Source organism: Dasypus novemcinctus, chromosome 14, assembly GCF_030445035.2.
Source record: "Dasypus novemcinctus isolate mDasNov1 chromosome 14, mDasNov1.1.hap2, whole genome shotgun sequence".
Taxonomy (NCBI): Eukaryota; Metazoa; Chordata; class Mammalia; order Cingulata; family Dasypodidae; genus Dasypus; species Dasypus novemcinctus.
The window spans coordinates 109,359,030-109,374,561 of NC_080686.1; the positions used below are offsets into that span (position 1 = coordinate 109,359,030).

A 15,532-nucleotide genomic window follows, 5' to 3' on the forward strand; every position below is an offset into this window, starting at 1 on the left:
CCGGAACGCCCCGCTAGGCGGCCACATCCTCCTCTGCGCCGGAAGCGCCGGCGCTCCGCGGGACCTCGCTGGGTGAACACGCGTCCCCCGGCGCCGCGGCCGCGGCCTTCGGGTTCCGGGAGCGGTCCCGGCCCGGCCGCGCTTCCTCTGCACCCCCGGCCCCCCGGCCGCGCTTCCTCTGCACCCCCGGCCCCCCGGCCGCGCTTCCTCTGCACCCCCGGCCCCCCGGCCGCGCTCCCCTGCCCCCCAGAACGCCCGGCCGCGCTTCTCCCGCACTCTCAGGACCCCCGACCGCACGCCACCCGCACCCCGGCCCCCCTGCCGCGTTCCCCTGCCCCCCCAGGACCCTCTGCCGCGCTTCTCCCCCGCACCCCCGGGCCTGGCTGCGCTCCCTCCCGGATCCCCTGCACCCCCGGCTGCGCTCTCCCCAGCCATGACCCGCCCCCCCTCGGTCCCCTGCCCAACCCCCCACCCCACCCCGGGGACTGGGAGGCGGCGGCAGTGACCACGTCTCAGCAAGTCCGTAAGTGGTTTATTCACACCAAGTGGAGCCGTCTCTGAGTCTGCGCGGCAGGAGAGTCGGTCGGGCCGCCGCCCAGGCCTGAGCCCACCTGAGCAAGACTCTCCTGGGGGGCGGGGGGCTGACCCTGCAGGACGCCCGGCTTGGGCAGGGCTAGGCTTTTTGTTTCCAATAATAAATAAAAACTCAACTCTAAAAATATATATATATATAAACTAGGGAAAAATTAAGTTTTACAACAATTGGAACTCAAAATACAAAATGGAAAATGTACAAACTTGAGTTTTAGGGTGACCCCTACCCCCAGCAGCTCTGGACCCCAACTGGGGCTCCTTCCTGCTCATCTGCTGCAGGTCTGGGATGGGGATGGGTCGGGCAGGGTTTGGTTTTTGGTCAGAAGCCAAGGTTGGAGAAGAAAATGAAGGAATGCTACCAACTTGCTCTGCAGAGGACGGTGACGACGGCTCAGAGATAAATAGCATTTGGGTTAAAACTATGTCGTTAGCAAATTTAGTTCTTATAATCTTTCGCTCTATTTATATCTCTATACACAGGCAGACCTGGGATGCAGGATAGATTCTGGATTTATAGGTACACTAAGAAAAAATATTCTCATCCCTCCCCCTCCCTGCCCCAAGATGCCTGCCCAGCCCTGTACCCCACCCCAGAGGACTTTGGTTTGGGTGCCCTCCCATCCCAGAGAGTTCCTATGAGGCTGTGGAACGGGTGGACCCTGCTTGGGCCAGTGTCCGAGCCCCCACCTCCTGTGCAGTCACCTGGCTCAGGCAGCAGGTGGGCAGGTGGGAGAGGAGGGGGCTGGCAGGGCAGCTTCTCCTGGTGCCCAGGGGCAGCTGTGGGCCAGGACCAGCCGGAGGAGGGAGAGGGGCAGTGCTCGTCCTCGGGGTGGGTCATGTGCTCCGGCGCAGGCCTGGCGGGGGGGGCAGTGTCAGCTCGGCTCCAGGAAACAGAAGGCACTTTCTCAGGGCTGCGTAGCCGGCCTCCTGGGGCCGACCCACGGGTGGTGGTGGGCAAGGCGGTGCCGGCAGAACTGGCCGTGCGGTGGGGGAGCCCACGAAGGGCGGGCTGCAGGGCTCTTCCCCTCTGCCCTGACGAGGCTGCGCCCTCGGGCTCAGGAAGAAGACGTGGGAGGGCACCAGGCTGGGGGGGGGGGGGGGCGGCCCGGGACCCCTGTGCTCAGGGAGCTGGTGCTGGGTCACTCCGGGGCGGGGCGGGGTGGGGGCAGGCCGGGCGGGCGCCGCGCCCGCGGGCAGAGCCAGGCACGCTTCCCGCCCCCTCCCCGGGCCTCCGCGCCCCTGCTCCGCCCGGCTAGAGCACGCCCTCCATGAAGCTCGTGTCCAGGTGCTGGATGAGCACGCGCAGGAAGGACATCTCCTTGCGCGTGTTCTCGAAGATGACGCGCGGGTCGTCCGACTGGCAGCGCAGGCAGTTGGGCGCCATCACCATGGCCAGGTTGCTGACGTCCATCTTGGTGACCGCCACGTTGGCGGGCTGCGCGAACACCTGCGGGCGTGGGCGGGGCGTGGGCGGGGCTGCGCGAACACCTGCGGCACGGGCGGGGCGCGTGGGCGGGGCGCGGGGCGGGGCGAGGCGCGGGGCTGCGCGAACACCGGGCACGGGCGGGGCGCGTGGGCGGGGCGCGGGGCGGGGCGTGGGCGGGGCGCGGGGCGGGGCTGCGCGAACACCTGCGGGCACGGGCGGGGCGCGTGGGCGGGGCTGCGCGTGGGCGGGGCGGGGCTGCGCGAACACCTGCGGGCACGGGCGGGGCGCGTGGGCGGGGGCGCGGGGCGGGGCTGCGCGAACACCTGCGGGCACGGGCGGGGCGCGTGGGCGGGGCTGCGCGAACACCTGCGGGCACGGGCGGGGGCGCGTGGGCGGGGCGGGGCGTGGGCGCGGGGCGGGGCGCGGCGCGGGGGCGCGTGGGTGGGGCGGGGCTGCGCGAACACCTGCGGGCACGGGCGGGGGCGCGTGGGCGGGGGCGCGGGGCGGGGCGCGGGCGTGGGCGGCGCGGGGGCGCGAGGCGGGGGCGCGGGGGCGCGGCGCGGGGCGCGGGCGGGGGGCGCGTGGGCGTGGGGGCGGGGCGCGGGCGGGGGCGCGTGGGCGGGGGCGCGGGGCGGGGCGGCGCGTGGGCGGGGCGGCGCGGGCGCGCAGGAGGCGGTGGGAGTGAGGGGCGCGCAGGGGCCGGGAGGGGCGCCGCGCCCACCTGCAGGAAGCGGATGAGGTAGCAGAGCACCATGCGGTTGATGCGCGGCAGCGCGTGCACCACGGCCACCGCCGCCTCGGGGCTCTCGTAGTGCGCGATGCACTGCTCGTAGAACTCGGGCGGGATCAGGGGCTCCTCCAGCTCGCGGTACCACAGCTTCAACAGCGACGCTGCGGACACAGGGGCGGGCCGGGGCTGTCTGGACGCGGGCGAGAGGGCCGTGCCAAGTAGGGGTTCTCCAAGGGAGCCAGGGCCTGCTGCGAGGGGCGCCGGGACACGGGCTTGCCCCTGCAGAGGGCCAGGGGCGCGCGCCCTGCGCAAGACGGCCCGGGGGCTGGGCTCTGCACAGGCTGGCCCTGGGGAGCCCAGATGAGGTGGAAACTGCCCAGGGGGGGCAAGGCCGTCTGCTGGGGAGTGGGGGGCCAAGGGTGGAGCCCCGGCTCTCACCAGGCACGTGGGGGTCCTCCAGGCCCGTGGGCACCTTCCACTGGTCCACCTGCAGCTTCAGGGCGTTCACCTCGTCGATGTCCCCAGGGACCCTGCGGAGCACAGGGTGGGTCTGGGGGGCCTCGCTGCCCCTCGGGGCTGCCCCACACATCGGCCTCGCGGCGGGCTGCTGGCCCCCGCTCTTGGGCTGGAAGCCCCGCTGTGGCCAGGTGGGCGGCACAGCCTGCACGCGCTCGGGCTGGCCCGGTAGGTCGCGCACTCCTGGCCGGCGCGGAGGCCCGGTGAGGGCGGCGAGCCCTGAGCCAAGCTCCAGCAGCGACTGGGCCCTGCCCCCTGCCCGGCCTCCCCGCCCTGCTCTGGGGGGGCCTCCTGCTGCAGACCCCTTCCCGCCCGCCGCAGGCAGGCCCCCTGTGGCCCCCGCTGCTGTGGCACCTGAAGATGCCCTCCGTCTGGTCGCCGTTGAGGGCCAGCACCTCCTCAGACAGCCGCGTCTGCACCCAGGGCAGCTGCCGGTCGGGGTAGCGCTCCTTCTGCGCGCTCATCACCTCCTGCAGCGCGCTGCCGAACATGGACGGGCTGAACACGGCGTTCTTGGCATGCCGGATCTCCTCCAGGCTGGGCTTCCGCAGCCCCTGCGGAGACAGTGGCTCTCCCGTCCAGCCTCCCCACCTGCGCGCCGCAGCTCTGCCCACCCCTGCCCACCCCCGGGCCGCCTCCTGCTCGCCTGGTGTCTGCTTCCACTCACGCCCGCAGGCACAGGGGTCTGCACCGCTGGAGCCCACCCCACCCTGGGGCTGGCCGGAGTGTGCTCAGCTCTCGTCCCCAAAGGCCTCCTGCTGGCCGCCTCCAGCGCCCCGAGGCTTCAGGGCCCCGGCGTCACAAGGGAGAGCGGGAGCGGCCCCTAGGTGGGCCAGGCGGGGGCTGCCGGGGGGAGGGGGGGAGAGCCTGGGGTCCGGCTGTGGCAGGGCTGGGGAGCCTGGGCAGCAGCCCGGAGCAGACGAGGCCCGAGGACTTCCTTGAGTGGGTGGCGTGGGCAAGGGACTGACGTATGGGGAGGGCATGGGGGGAGCGAGCATGCTGCACCTCGGCAGGTGAGGGCCGGGGTGGGCAGAGCCAGCTCAGCGCGAGGCCAAGGGGGCGCAATGGGCGGGGGCGGGCAGGGCAGAGGCTGGCCTGGGGCTCCGGGGCTGCGTGGAGGCCAGCGGGTGGCCAGGCCGACTGCGCCCCGCCCCCGCCCACCTGCCCGCTGGCCGCTGTGCGCTGGATCCTGTGGCCTCAGCTCCCAGCAGCTCCGGCGGAACTGGGGGCTCAGCAGCAGCTCCCAGGAAACCTTCCTTGTCAAACTCCGCAACCACCACCGCCCCCCGCCCCCCGCCCCCCCCGAACCTGCCGCAGACCCCACCTGGCCGCCAGGCCCTGCTGTTCCCAGACGGGCAGCCCGGGCACCCCGGGGGCTGGGTGCACGCGTGGCCCTGGGGATAGGCGGTGCCGCACAGCGGACCCCGGGCTCCTGCCCAGCCTGCATGCTCCCTGGCAGGCTGCACCTGCACAAGGCCACATCTGCCGTCCACCTGCCTCTTGTGGTCCAGCACTGGCCCCTAAACTGGGGGCCTGGGCACAGGCGGGAGGCCCGTGAGGGAAAGGGGGCTAGGGTCCCTGCTGGGGGCTCTTCTCCCGAGCCCAGACTGCTCTTGGCTCCGAGGAGGGATGAGGCCACAGGGTCTCCCTGCCTGGCCCTCCCCACCACAGAGGGGCTGCCCACGGTCGCCCCCTCACGTCCATGATCTTTGGGTACTGCCTGTTGCCCCCACGAATGAAGGGACCCAAGGCCCCGGCCCCACCCGGCCCCCGAGAAGCGCACGCACCTTCTTGGCCCCGGTCAGGGCTGCCCGCTGCAGCTTGTGGTAGCAGTACTTGGCGTAGGCGCTGATGGCCACCCCTGGAAGGAAGCAGTGGTCAGTGGGCGCGGGGGAGGCCGCGGGGGGCAGCCAGCAGAGGCACCCCCAGCACCTGCCCACGGCAGGGCCGCCCAGGCAGAAGCAAGAAAACCCACCCAGAGCCCACGTGCCCACGCCGGGGAGGGCAGAGGCTCGGCCCGAGGGCGCAGGGCAGGCTTGGCTGCAGCGGCCTGGGCTCCCTGCGCCCTCGCCCCAGCCCTTCGCCTTGGAGAACGTGTGGGCGCCACCGATTCCTGAGCGGGAGCGGGCGCCCAGGCCAGCGCTGGAGACCGGCCAGCCGGGTGGGGGTCCCGCCCTCCCGCAGCCCCGAGGGCCTCAGGCCACGGAGGTGCTGCTGGGCCAGGGGGCTGCCCCACCCCGGGGTCTTCCCAAGGGCCAAAGGCGGCAACCGGGAAGCGCCCCAGCCCCTTCCCCAGGGCGCGGGTTTCCCTCTAACCCGTAAGGTACCCGGGCTAGACCAGGCAGTGTCAGCAGAGCCCAGCAGTCCCCAGGGCAGGAGCTCCCTAGCTACAAACAGGAGGTGTGGGTGAGGAGGGGGGGAGGGGGGAGAGGAGGGGAGAGGGGGGAGAGGAGGGGGGACAGGAGGGGGGAGGAGGGGGAGGGAGGGGGAGAGGAGAGGGGAAAGAAGAGAAGAGGGAGGGAGGGGGAGTGGGGGAAGAGGAGGGGGCAAAGGAGAGAAGGGGAGGGAGGGGGATAAGGGAGGGGGATAAGGGAGGGGGAGAGGGGGAGGAAAAGGAGGGGGGATAGAAAAGAGGGAAGGGAGGGGGAGGGGAGGGGAGGGGAGGAAAGCGAGAAGGAGGAGAGTACAGGGAAGGGAGGGGGCAGGGAGGGGGCAGCTGCGGCCTGGTGGGCACAGGCGAGGAGGGGGCCCCCGCAGGCCCGGCGCCCGCCTGCTTGGCCTCCCGCTCGCAGCAGCAGGTCCTCCTGCACGTCTCAGAATGTGGGGACTGTGGACCCGAGCTCGGGGCACACCTAAGAAAGTCTGGGTCTGGAATCTTCTAGTTTCTAATGACGTGAGAGACTCTTGACGTTCTGAGGGGCTTTTTAGAGTGACCACAAAGAGAGCAACTGGAGTTTCTCGGAACGGTTCCGTGCTGGGGGCCCTCTCAGGGTCTCTGGAGAGAACCCACCTCAGGACCCAGGCCGGGCGGCTGAGTGGGGTCTTGGCCGGAGCCCAGCCTGACCCCCGTGGGGGCAGACGGGGTCCAGGCTCTGGCCCCCCACTCTGCAGCCCGAGGCCGGGGTGGGTGCCCCAGGCTGCCCGTGTAGGGCAGGTGCCCAGGCTTGTGCCTGAGCCCCCAGCCAGGTGGTGTGGCTGGCCAGGGCGGCTCTGCCTTTCCAGCTGCAAGGACAGCAGCCTCGGAGCACCCACCCACCCCACTTCACGGCCGGGTGTCCCAGGCTGCAGGCCCGAGGGCCCGCGTGGCCAGGGGAGAGGCTCAGCCCCAGAAGTGATGCGCTGCAGTGTCGGCCAGCACGCCTGCCCCCAGGCTTTGAAGCGCCTCTTTCCAGCCACCCCGGGGCAGGGGAGGGCTGCAGGTCACAGGTGTCGCTGTCCTGGAAAGTCACGGAGGCTCCAGGGGCTGATCCTGCCCCAGGTCCCCACAGGAGTGAGCAGCCAAGGAGGCTTCCTGGAGGAAGGGGCGCCCGAGCAAGTGGGCCCATGGGAAGAGGACGTGGGCACAGAGCAGAGGCAGGACGTCCTCAGAGCGGCGGGCACCCCAGTGGGAGCCTCTGGGGGGAGAGTGGTCCAGAGCCAGAGCGCAGGGGGAGAGCGGAGAGCCGGGGACCCCCGGGGAGGAGGCGGTGGGGCGGGGCTGGGCGGCGCCCCTTGCTCACTCACCTGGGGCCGCCCCCGCGAGATCAGCGCCAGCCCGCGGCGACCCCCGAGCCCCACAAGCGGGGCGGGAAAGGGCCTTTGCGCCGGGCGCCCGCCCAGGTGGACAGCAGGCCTGGTGGTTAGTGCTGGCCCTCCCGCCCCCAGCCCGGAAGCTGTTAGAGGGCCAGGCGGCCGAGGCCGGACAGAGCAGAGCTAGGCACAGGCGCAGCTGCCCGCGCGGGCGCTGCGGAGAGGGCCCTACCATCCGGCTCTTCAACATAGGGCTTGGGTTTCTTTCTCAATTTGGACCTCTTCTTAGTGTTTCTCTCCAGGAGCTCTTTTATGTGCTGGGTCACTGGGGAGCAAACACAAGGATGAGGACGGGAAGACGGGCGCCACGCGCGTCTGCCCGGCGGGCAGGCCCTGGAGGGGCTGTCCTCCGCCGTCCCCGCCGCCCGACTCCGAGGTCTGGGGCTGACGTGGGACCACGGCCCGTGTGGGGCCCGGGGGCTGAGTGGGGCTCCGGAGCCTCTGCAGGGTCCGCTCGGGGCCGCAGGCCTGGGTGCGCCCCCGCGGGCCGTGAAGGAGGAGGCGGACGGGACGGGCAGCGGGAGGAGACGGGGCAGCCGAGGCCGCGCAGCCACCCGTGCCCCGGCCGACAGCCAGGCTGAGGGGCTCCACGGAGACCCTGGCCCGGCGCCCAGCCCGCCCACCCGCACGCCCCTACCCACAGAGGCGGAGCGGCGCGGCAGCAGGCGAGTCCGCGCACCCCGCCGGGTCCTGGGCAAACCGCCGCCCACGCCTCCCAGGGCGCTCGGCTGTGCGGCCGGAACGGCTGGGAGGCAGCGCCCCTGCGCCAAGGCGGCCCGGCCTCCCCCCCCACCTGCCTTGTAGACCAGCCCGGAGGCCCCGGGCAGGCCCGGGACGGGAGGGGGAGGAAAAGGGGAGGAGGGCGGGGGTCCTCCCTCGACCTCTGCCCTCCTCTCCCTTGGCCTCCACCCTCCTGCAGACCAAGAACGGGCGTCCCTCACGCCTCAGCGACCAAGGTTCAGAGTGCGAGGGCCGCCCGACAGAGCCACGGCCTCGCGTGCGCCGTCACCGTGGCGGCGTCACAGCTGCACCACACTGACCCAAAACGTCGGCCTGGGGGACAACGGTGGGGGCGACGGGGTGTCACCTGGAAGCTGGACCTTCTGCGCAGTGTCCCGGTAAACCCACAACTACTCGGAGCACTTCCAGGGCGGGGAGAAAGCCCTCCCAGGCACCGTGTCCCTCCCAGAAATTCACCGTTTTCAACCAGCACGGTCATCGTCAACTCAGGCAGGCGATGCCGAAGCCACGGGGGAAGGCGTGGAGGTCTGAGTCACAGTCCAGCCTCATCTCGCAGGGGCCCATCGGGATCGGCGCTGGGGCGCCCGCACCCAGGCCGCAGGCCGCCCGCGCTGGAAGGGCCTGGCACCACCCCGCAGGCTCCCTCCCAACACGCATCAGCTGAGCTGAAGGGTGAGGACACAAGCGCCAAACGCAGGCCCTTCCCCACAGACCACAAAGGCCCACGGGGCTGGAGAAGCTGCTCCAGGCGAAAAGAGGGCGAAGGAGACCTGAAAGCCGCGCCGCCCCCCCCACCCTGGAGAGAAAGTAAAGGGGACTCAAAGGGCAAGCACCAACGAGCAGAGCTGGCTGCGGGCTGCATGCCACGCGGTCTTGTGACAAGTCAGGTTTCCAGGAGATTAGATGAAGAGCCTGCCGCGGGGGCGCACCTCAGGGTGCCCAGAGCAGCTCTGGAAGCAGAGTGGGGAGGAGGCGGGCGAGCAGAGGGGCCCGCGTCAGAGAGCCTGGGGTGTACTCGCAATGCTCTAGACATGAAATGTTGGCAAAATAAAATGGTTACTAAAATAAATGTGCCTCAGAGCACAAAGCAGGTAAGCGGTGGGCCGGGCAGGAAGTGGGAGGGCCAGCGGTGCTGCGGCTGACACACAGCCCTCCTGGGGCGGCTGTCGTGGCCTGAGCTGTGCTGGGCGCTTTGCTCTGCACAATTCCTGGGGCTGCCTGCAGCACCTTCAGCAGATGAACCACGCTCCCTCCAAAACACCCTCCTCGACATCGTGGCAAGGCGTCAGCAGTGCCGCAACGCTCCTTTCACAGGGAGACCCCGGGCAGCCTTGCCCAGCTCCCGCCCGGGCTGCTGGGGGTTTTTCCCTGCAGCACCTGGGCCCTCAGCAGTCTGGCTCCGTTACTGCTGCTTCGACGCTGGTGTGCCTTTCTGCTCTGCCTGCGTTTAGCATTTTCTCGGGTTTTCTGGAGTTGAGCACATGTGCCCTGGGGTCTGCTGAGCTGCTTGGCTCTGAGGGTTGATGTCTTTCATCAGTTTTGGAAATTTCTTGGCCATTATTTCTTCCAGTACTGCTTCCTACATTCTCTCTCTCTGCTCTCCTCCTGAGACTCAAATTATACCTTTTTCAACTTTTGACTGTGTAGCACATGCTTAGGCGCTGTTCTCTTTTTTAAAAAATCTGCTTATTTTCTGCGGTTCAGTTAGGATATTTTCTAGTCTATTAGACCTATCTGAGGTGTCATTTAATCTTGGATATTATATATTTCAATTGTTATGTCCATTGACATTTTTTCATATATTACAGTTCTCTGTTGAAAAGTTCCATCGTTTCATCCATTTTGCTCCTATTTTATTCTCTGTAATATATTAATTGTATGACTTTACAGTCCCGGTCTGCTTACCCCAACACAGGGGCCGTGCCGTTTGGAGTTGTGTCCACTACGGATAAGCGTGTTCTCAAACCTGAGTGCTCCTGTGGGCTGAAGCCCCTGTGAGGCTGCTCCAGTCGGGACAGATCTTCTCCCCCTTTTCAGGAGGCGCTGGGAACTGAACTGGGACCTTGTACATGGAAGCAGGTGTGCACCGCTGAGCTGCGCCTGCTCCCCAGGGATGGTCCGAGTCCTATTTCTGGGGCCCCTTCTGAGAGAATAAGACTCAGAGAGCAAAGCTGCAGGTCAGCAGAGCCTGGAGAGGAGGCAGCGGCGTGGGGAGGCCGCCGCACACTGCCGTGGCGGAGGCGCCCAGGACCGAGGCCGGCGGCCGCAGCCCCAGGCCGCCGTGTCTGGGAGGAAAGCACTGCTTTGGTGACATCCTGATCTGTCTGGGACCCCCTCCCACAGAGGTCGTGTACCCTCTACCCAGTAATTTTGGTAGGATCAATCATTTTTATTATTTTGATGATTTACATGAACACTTGAACCATGTACAAATATATTATGATTACTCTTTTTGATTACAATAGTTGTCTTCTAAGTGATTGCAAATTTATTCCCAAACTCTCTTTCAAAATGTGCCAAGACAAAATATTTCTTTGATTTTTAAAATTTTTATTCTGGTAACCTTTATATAATGTAAGATTTCCCATTTTAACTACCTTCAAATATACAATTTATTGACGTTTATCACATTCATAAATTGTGCTACCATCAACACTACCCAAGACCAACACTTCTCCTCCACTACAGATAGAAACTCTGCACCAATTAAGAATTAGCTCCCCATTTCCCGCCCCCGGTAAACATGCTAATCACTGACTAGTAATTTGTTTATTCAGATTATTTCATGTGAGATCATACAATGTTGTCCTTTGGAGTCTAGCTTACTTCACTCAACATGATGTCTTCGAGGCTGACCCATGTTGCAGCGTGTACCACACTTCACTCCTTTCTATGGCTGAATAATATTCCATTGTATGGATAGTCCACATTTTGTTTATCCGTTCATCTGCTGTTGGACATTTGGGTTCTTTCCACCTTTTGGCTATTGTGAATAATGCTGCAATGAACATCTGTGGGTGTGTAGTTTTGGTACGCATTTCCCTAATGGCTAATTACGTTGAGCATTTTTTTCATGTGCTCATTGGTCATTTGTATATCTTCATTGGAGAAAGGTCCGTTCAAGTCTTCTGCCCATTTTTAAATAAGGTTGTTTGCCTTATTGTTGTTGAGTTGTAGGAATTACTTATATATTCTGGATATTAAACGCTTATCAGATTCATAGTTTCCAAATATTTTCTCCCATTCTGTAGGTTATTTTTTCAGTTTCTTGATAATGCCCTCTGATGAACATCTGAGAATCCACTACCCAATACAAGCAGCTAAAGCTGTTCACCAATGTTACCTTGTAGGAGTTTTATAGTTTTGGCACTTAAAATTAGATCTTTGATCCATTTTGAGTTGTTTGGTATATGGTAAGAGTTAGAGGTATACTTTCACTCTTTTCCACGTGCTTATCAGTTTCCCAATTTATTGATGAGACTAATATTTCCCTTGTCAAAAACTGAAATGTCCATGAACTAATGAATGGATAAACAAAATGTGACAGAGCTACACAATGGAATGATACTCAGCCATAAAAAGGAATGACGTATGTGAATATATTTCAATAAAAATGCTTAAAAAAAAAAAGAGGAGAGAGTGGCTGTGGCTCATGTGTTGAGCTCCTGCTCCCCACATGGGAGTTCCAGTGCCTCCGTTAAAAACAACCAAGCAAACTAACTCGGGGAAGCTGATGTGGCTCAGTGGTTGAGCGCCACCTTCTCACATACGAGGACCTGGGTTCGATCTCTGGCCCCCAGTACCTAAAAAAAATACAAAACAGAAAGGAGTGTGGTACATGCTACAACATGGAGGAAACTTGAAGACATCAGGTGAAGTGAAGTAAGTCAGACACAAGGAACATATGTGATCAAAATAAATGAAATTACATTAGGGAATGAAAATTGTCAGAAATTAGAACACAGGGCACAAGGGGCAGGGGTGGGAGTTGGAAATGGGGGTTTGTTAATGCCTAATTGGTAAAGCATTCTGATTGGATGGAAAAATTTTGGCAGTGGTAATGGTAGCACATTGTGGATATAGTTAACACCATGGAATTGTATACTTGAAAGCGGTTAGAGCTAGAAATTTTATGTTGTATATACAGGTTATCAGGAAAATAAATAAAAAATGAAAAACCCATAGAGCTATTCAAAGAGTAAAACCTAATGTGAACTAGGACCTATTGTAATGATAGTTATAACAACACTGGTCCATAACTGTAAAAATGTTACCACACTAACGCAAAATGTTAATAATTTTTTAAAAAAGATTTAATTATTTTTTATTTATCCCCTCCCCCGGATGGTTCTCTCATCTACCTGCTCATTGTTTGCTCGCCTTCTCCAGGAGGCCCTGGGAACTGAACCCAGGACCTCCCACACGGGAGGGGAGTGCCCAGTGGCCTGAGCCACATCTGCTCCCCGCGGGCTGCAGCGTCTGTGGTGTCTGCTCGTCTTCTTTAGGAGGCACAGACCCGAACCCGGGACCTCCCATGTGGTAGGCAGGTGCCCAACGGGTTGAGCCACATCTGCTTTCCTAAAATTTTTTCTGTGTGTGTTATATGGGAATGTTGTATTCTCTGATTTTGTTGTAAACTTATAACAGCTCAAATATATTTTTTAAAAAGCAACTGGCCATTGGTACGAGGATTTATTTTTGAACTCTCAATTCTATTCCATTGGTCTATATACCTGGACTTGTACCATACCACACTTTTGATTGCTGTAGCTTTGTAATACGTTTTACAATGATAAAGTGTGAATCATCCAGCTTTGTTTTTCTTTTACAAGATGGAATTTGACTATTTGGGTCCCCTTACCCCCCTTACCCATCTATATGAATATATATATATTAGAAGATTTTATTTATTTTATCTCCACCCTTGTTTGTTCTGTCTGCTGTGTCTATTCGCTGTGTGCTCTCTGTGTCTATTCTGCTTTTTTTTTAAGGAGGCACTGGGAACCGAACCCAGGACCTCCCATGTGGAAGGGAGAGGCCCAATTGCTTGAGCCACTTCCACTCCCTGCTTGTTGTGTCTCTTTGTGCATCATCTCGCTGCGTCGTCTTGTTGCGCCAGCTGTATTGCTGTGTTCTTTAGGAGGCACTGGGACTGAACCCAGGACGTCATGTGGTAGGCAGGTGCCCAACTGCTCGAGCCACATCCGCTTCCCATATGTGTATATATATATTTTAGGTTTTAAAACTTTTTATTTGCATATTAAAAAATAGTGCATTCCAGTAATTAAGATCATTTGAACAACAACAAAATGCCACTCTGATTAAACTGCATTTTATAGCCTGAAAGACACCTTGGTCCAGCTTCTGCTTTTCCTCTAGATCTCACTACTGTGCAAGTTCTTGTCCTCCCCTGCCAGCCGCCGGGCAGATGGGGCAGGCGCGGCCTTCCTCTCCAGTGGTGCTTGGTTCTTGGATGTGGAAAGGGAAGCACAGTCATCTGAACTTGACCCAGCCTCTCTGCACCTTACGGAGTTAACAGCGAAAAGCTGTGAAACAAGAAGGCAGTGCTTGTGGAATGCACACGCCTCGTTACGACTTGCTTGCTTCTTCTGTTCCATCATTTATTTGGAAGGCAGTGGATTGTTCTCTTGCATTTCTGTCTTCTTCAGTTTCACCTTATTGAATTTCTCAACCTCAGTCTTAATGGGTTTGTCAGACATGGTTGCAGAGGTAGCCGAGTGAGGCATGCGGGTGAGAAAGTCTGGTCTGCGTGGAGCCTGCTGCCGAGTCCCATATAAATATTTTAAAAACAATTTATGAGATGCAGATGTGGCTCAAGCAGGTGAGCTCCTGCCTACCACACAAGAGGTCCCTGGATTGGTTCCTGGTGCCTCCTAACGAAGATGAGCAGGATAGTGAGCTGATGCGATGGGCTGGCGTGGCGAGCTGATGCAACAAGATGACACAACAAAGAGACACAAGGAGGAAAAACACAATGAGAGACCCAACAAAGGAAGAAGCAGAGGTAGCTCCCTCCCACATGGGAGGGTCCCTAGTTAGGTTCTGATGCCTCCTAAGAAGAAGACAAGCACACAACAAACAAACACAGCAAGCTCAAACAATGAAGGAGGGGGGCAAAATAAATAAACCTTAAAAAAACAAAACTATTTTTAATTGTGGTAAAATATGTAACATAAAAATAACTCCAACCATTTCAAGTGAACAATTATTTGACATTAAGTACATTGAGAACACAGTGTAACTTTCACCACTATTTCCAGCCTATTTTAATCATTTCAAACCAAAACACACATCCTCATTTAGCAGTAACACTGCATTCCCTCATCCCCATCTCTGGCAACCTGTACACTACTTTCTGTCTCTATGAATTTGTTTATACTAAGTACTTCATATGAGAGAAATCCTACAATATCTGTCCTTTTGCGCTTGGCTTACTTCACTCAACATGCGGTCTTCAAGGCCCAGCCACACGGCAGCAGGCACCAGCTCTCCGCTGCTTCTCGCAGCTAACTATCATTCCAAGGTACAGACAGACCACATTTTGTTTGTCGATTTATCTGTTGATGGACACTTAGGTTACTTCTACCTTTTGGCAACTGTGTTTAATGCCACAATGAATGCTCATGTACTTGAATATCTGTTCAGATCCCTGCTTTCAATTCTTTCAGGTTTATTCCTAGAAGTGGGACTGTTGGGTCGTGGTAACTGCGTTTAATGTTCTGAGGAACCACCCAACTGTTTTCCATTGCAGCTGCACCATTTCACGTTCCCACCAGCAATGGATGAGGGTTCCTATTTGTCTGCAACTTTGCCAACAAGTGTTATTTTCAGGTAGTTTGTTAAAATAATAGTGGCCCTAGTGGCTGTGCAGTGGTCTCTTGTGGTTTTGATTCGCATTTCTCCAACAGTTTATGATGCTGAGCAGCTCCCCATGTACTTACTGGCATTTGAATATCTTCCGTGGAGAAATGTCTAGCAAAATCCACGACCCGTTTCTTAATGGGGTTGTCTTTTTGTTGTGGAGTTGTAGGAGTTCCTCGTATATTCGTATATTCTGGATACTACACCCTTATCACATATATATATGGTCTCCAAATAATCTCTCCTATTCTGCAGGCTATCTTTTAAATTTCTTGACAGTGTCTTTTTTGACACATAAAAGTAACTAATTTTGATGAAAGACTGTTCTTTTCCCACTGAATGGATTTGGCACCCTGGCAAAAAATCAACTGGCCATAGATGCGTGGATTTATCTCTGGACTTTCCATTCTATCCCATTGGTCTATGTCTATCCTTATGGTAGGACCACACTGTTTAGTTACTGTAGCTTTGTATTAAGTATTTTTTATTTATTTTTTGCCTCTCCTAGATGGACAAACTTTCAACGATTCTATTTTTTTAACTGCTTTTTTTAAAAAACATAAATAGATCACAAAAAACGTTACATTAAAAATATAAGAGGTGCCGACAAACCCACCCCCACCCCCCAGTCCTCCCACATCAGCAACCTCCCTCGTCATTGTGGCACATTCATTGCATTTGGTGAATATATTTTGGAGCACTGCTGAACCGCATGGATTATAGTTTATATTGTAGTTTATCACTCTCCCCCAGTCCATTCAGTGGGTTATGGCAGGATGTATAATGCCCAGCATCTGACCCTGCAATATCATTAAGGACAACTCCAAGCAAAGTTGCAAAGCCTACTCTGCAGT

The 15,532-nt window shown here is 59.3% G+C and overlaps 1 protein-coding gene across 3 annotated transcripts in view; it reads right to left on the bottom strand.

Annotated features, from left to right (window-relative positions):
• Positions 1-706: 706 nt before the first annotated feature.
• ARHGAP39 (Rho GTPase activating protein 39) overlaps positions 707-15,532 on the bottom strand; it is a 156,876-nt gene continuing 142,050 nt past the window's right edge. For 2 of the 3 annotated variants that reach the window (XM_058276212.2, XM_071208090.1), the window contains 6 exons: positions 7,228-7,320; positions 5,054-5,127; positions 3,621-3,820; positions 3,189-3,280; positions 2,742-2,911; positions 707-2,041 (listed from right to left, as the gene is read on the bottom strand). In XM_058276212.2, coding sequence (XP_058132195.1) covers positions 1,847-2,041; positions 2,742-2,911; positions 3,189-3,280; positions 3,621-3,820; positions 5,054-5,127; positions 7,228-7,320 — 824 coding nt within the window. In that variant the 3' untranslated portion in view covers positions 707-1,846. The remainder of the gene's footprint in view (positions 2,042-2,741; positions 2,912-3,188; positions 3,281-3,620; positions 3,821-5,053; positions 5,128-7,227; positions 7,321-15,532) is intronic. The other variant, XM_058276213.2, reaches the window with a different exon arrangement.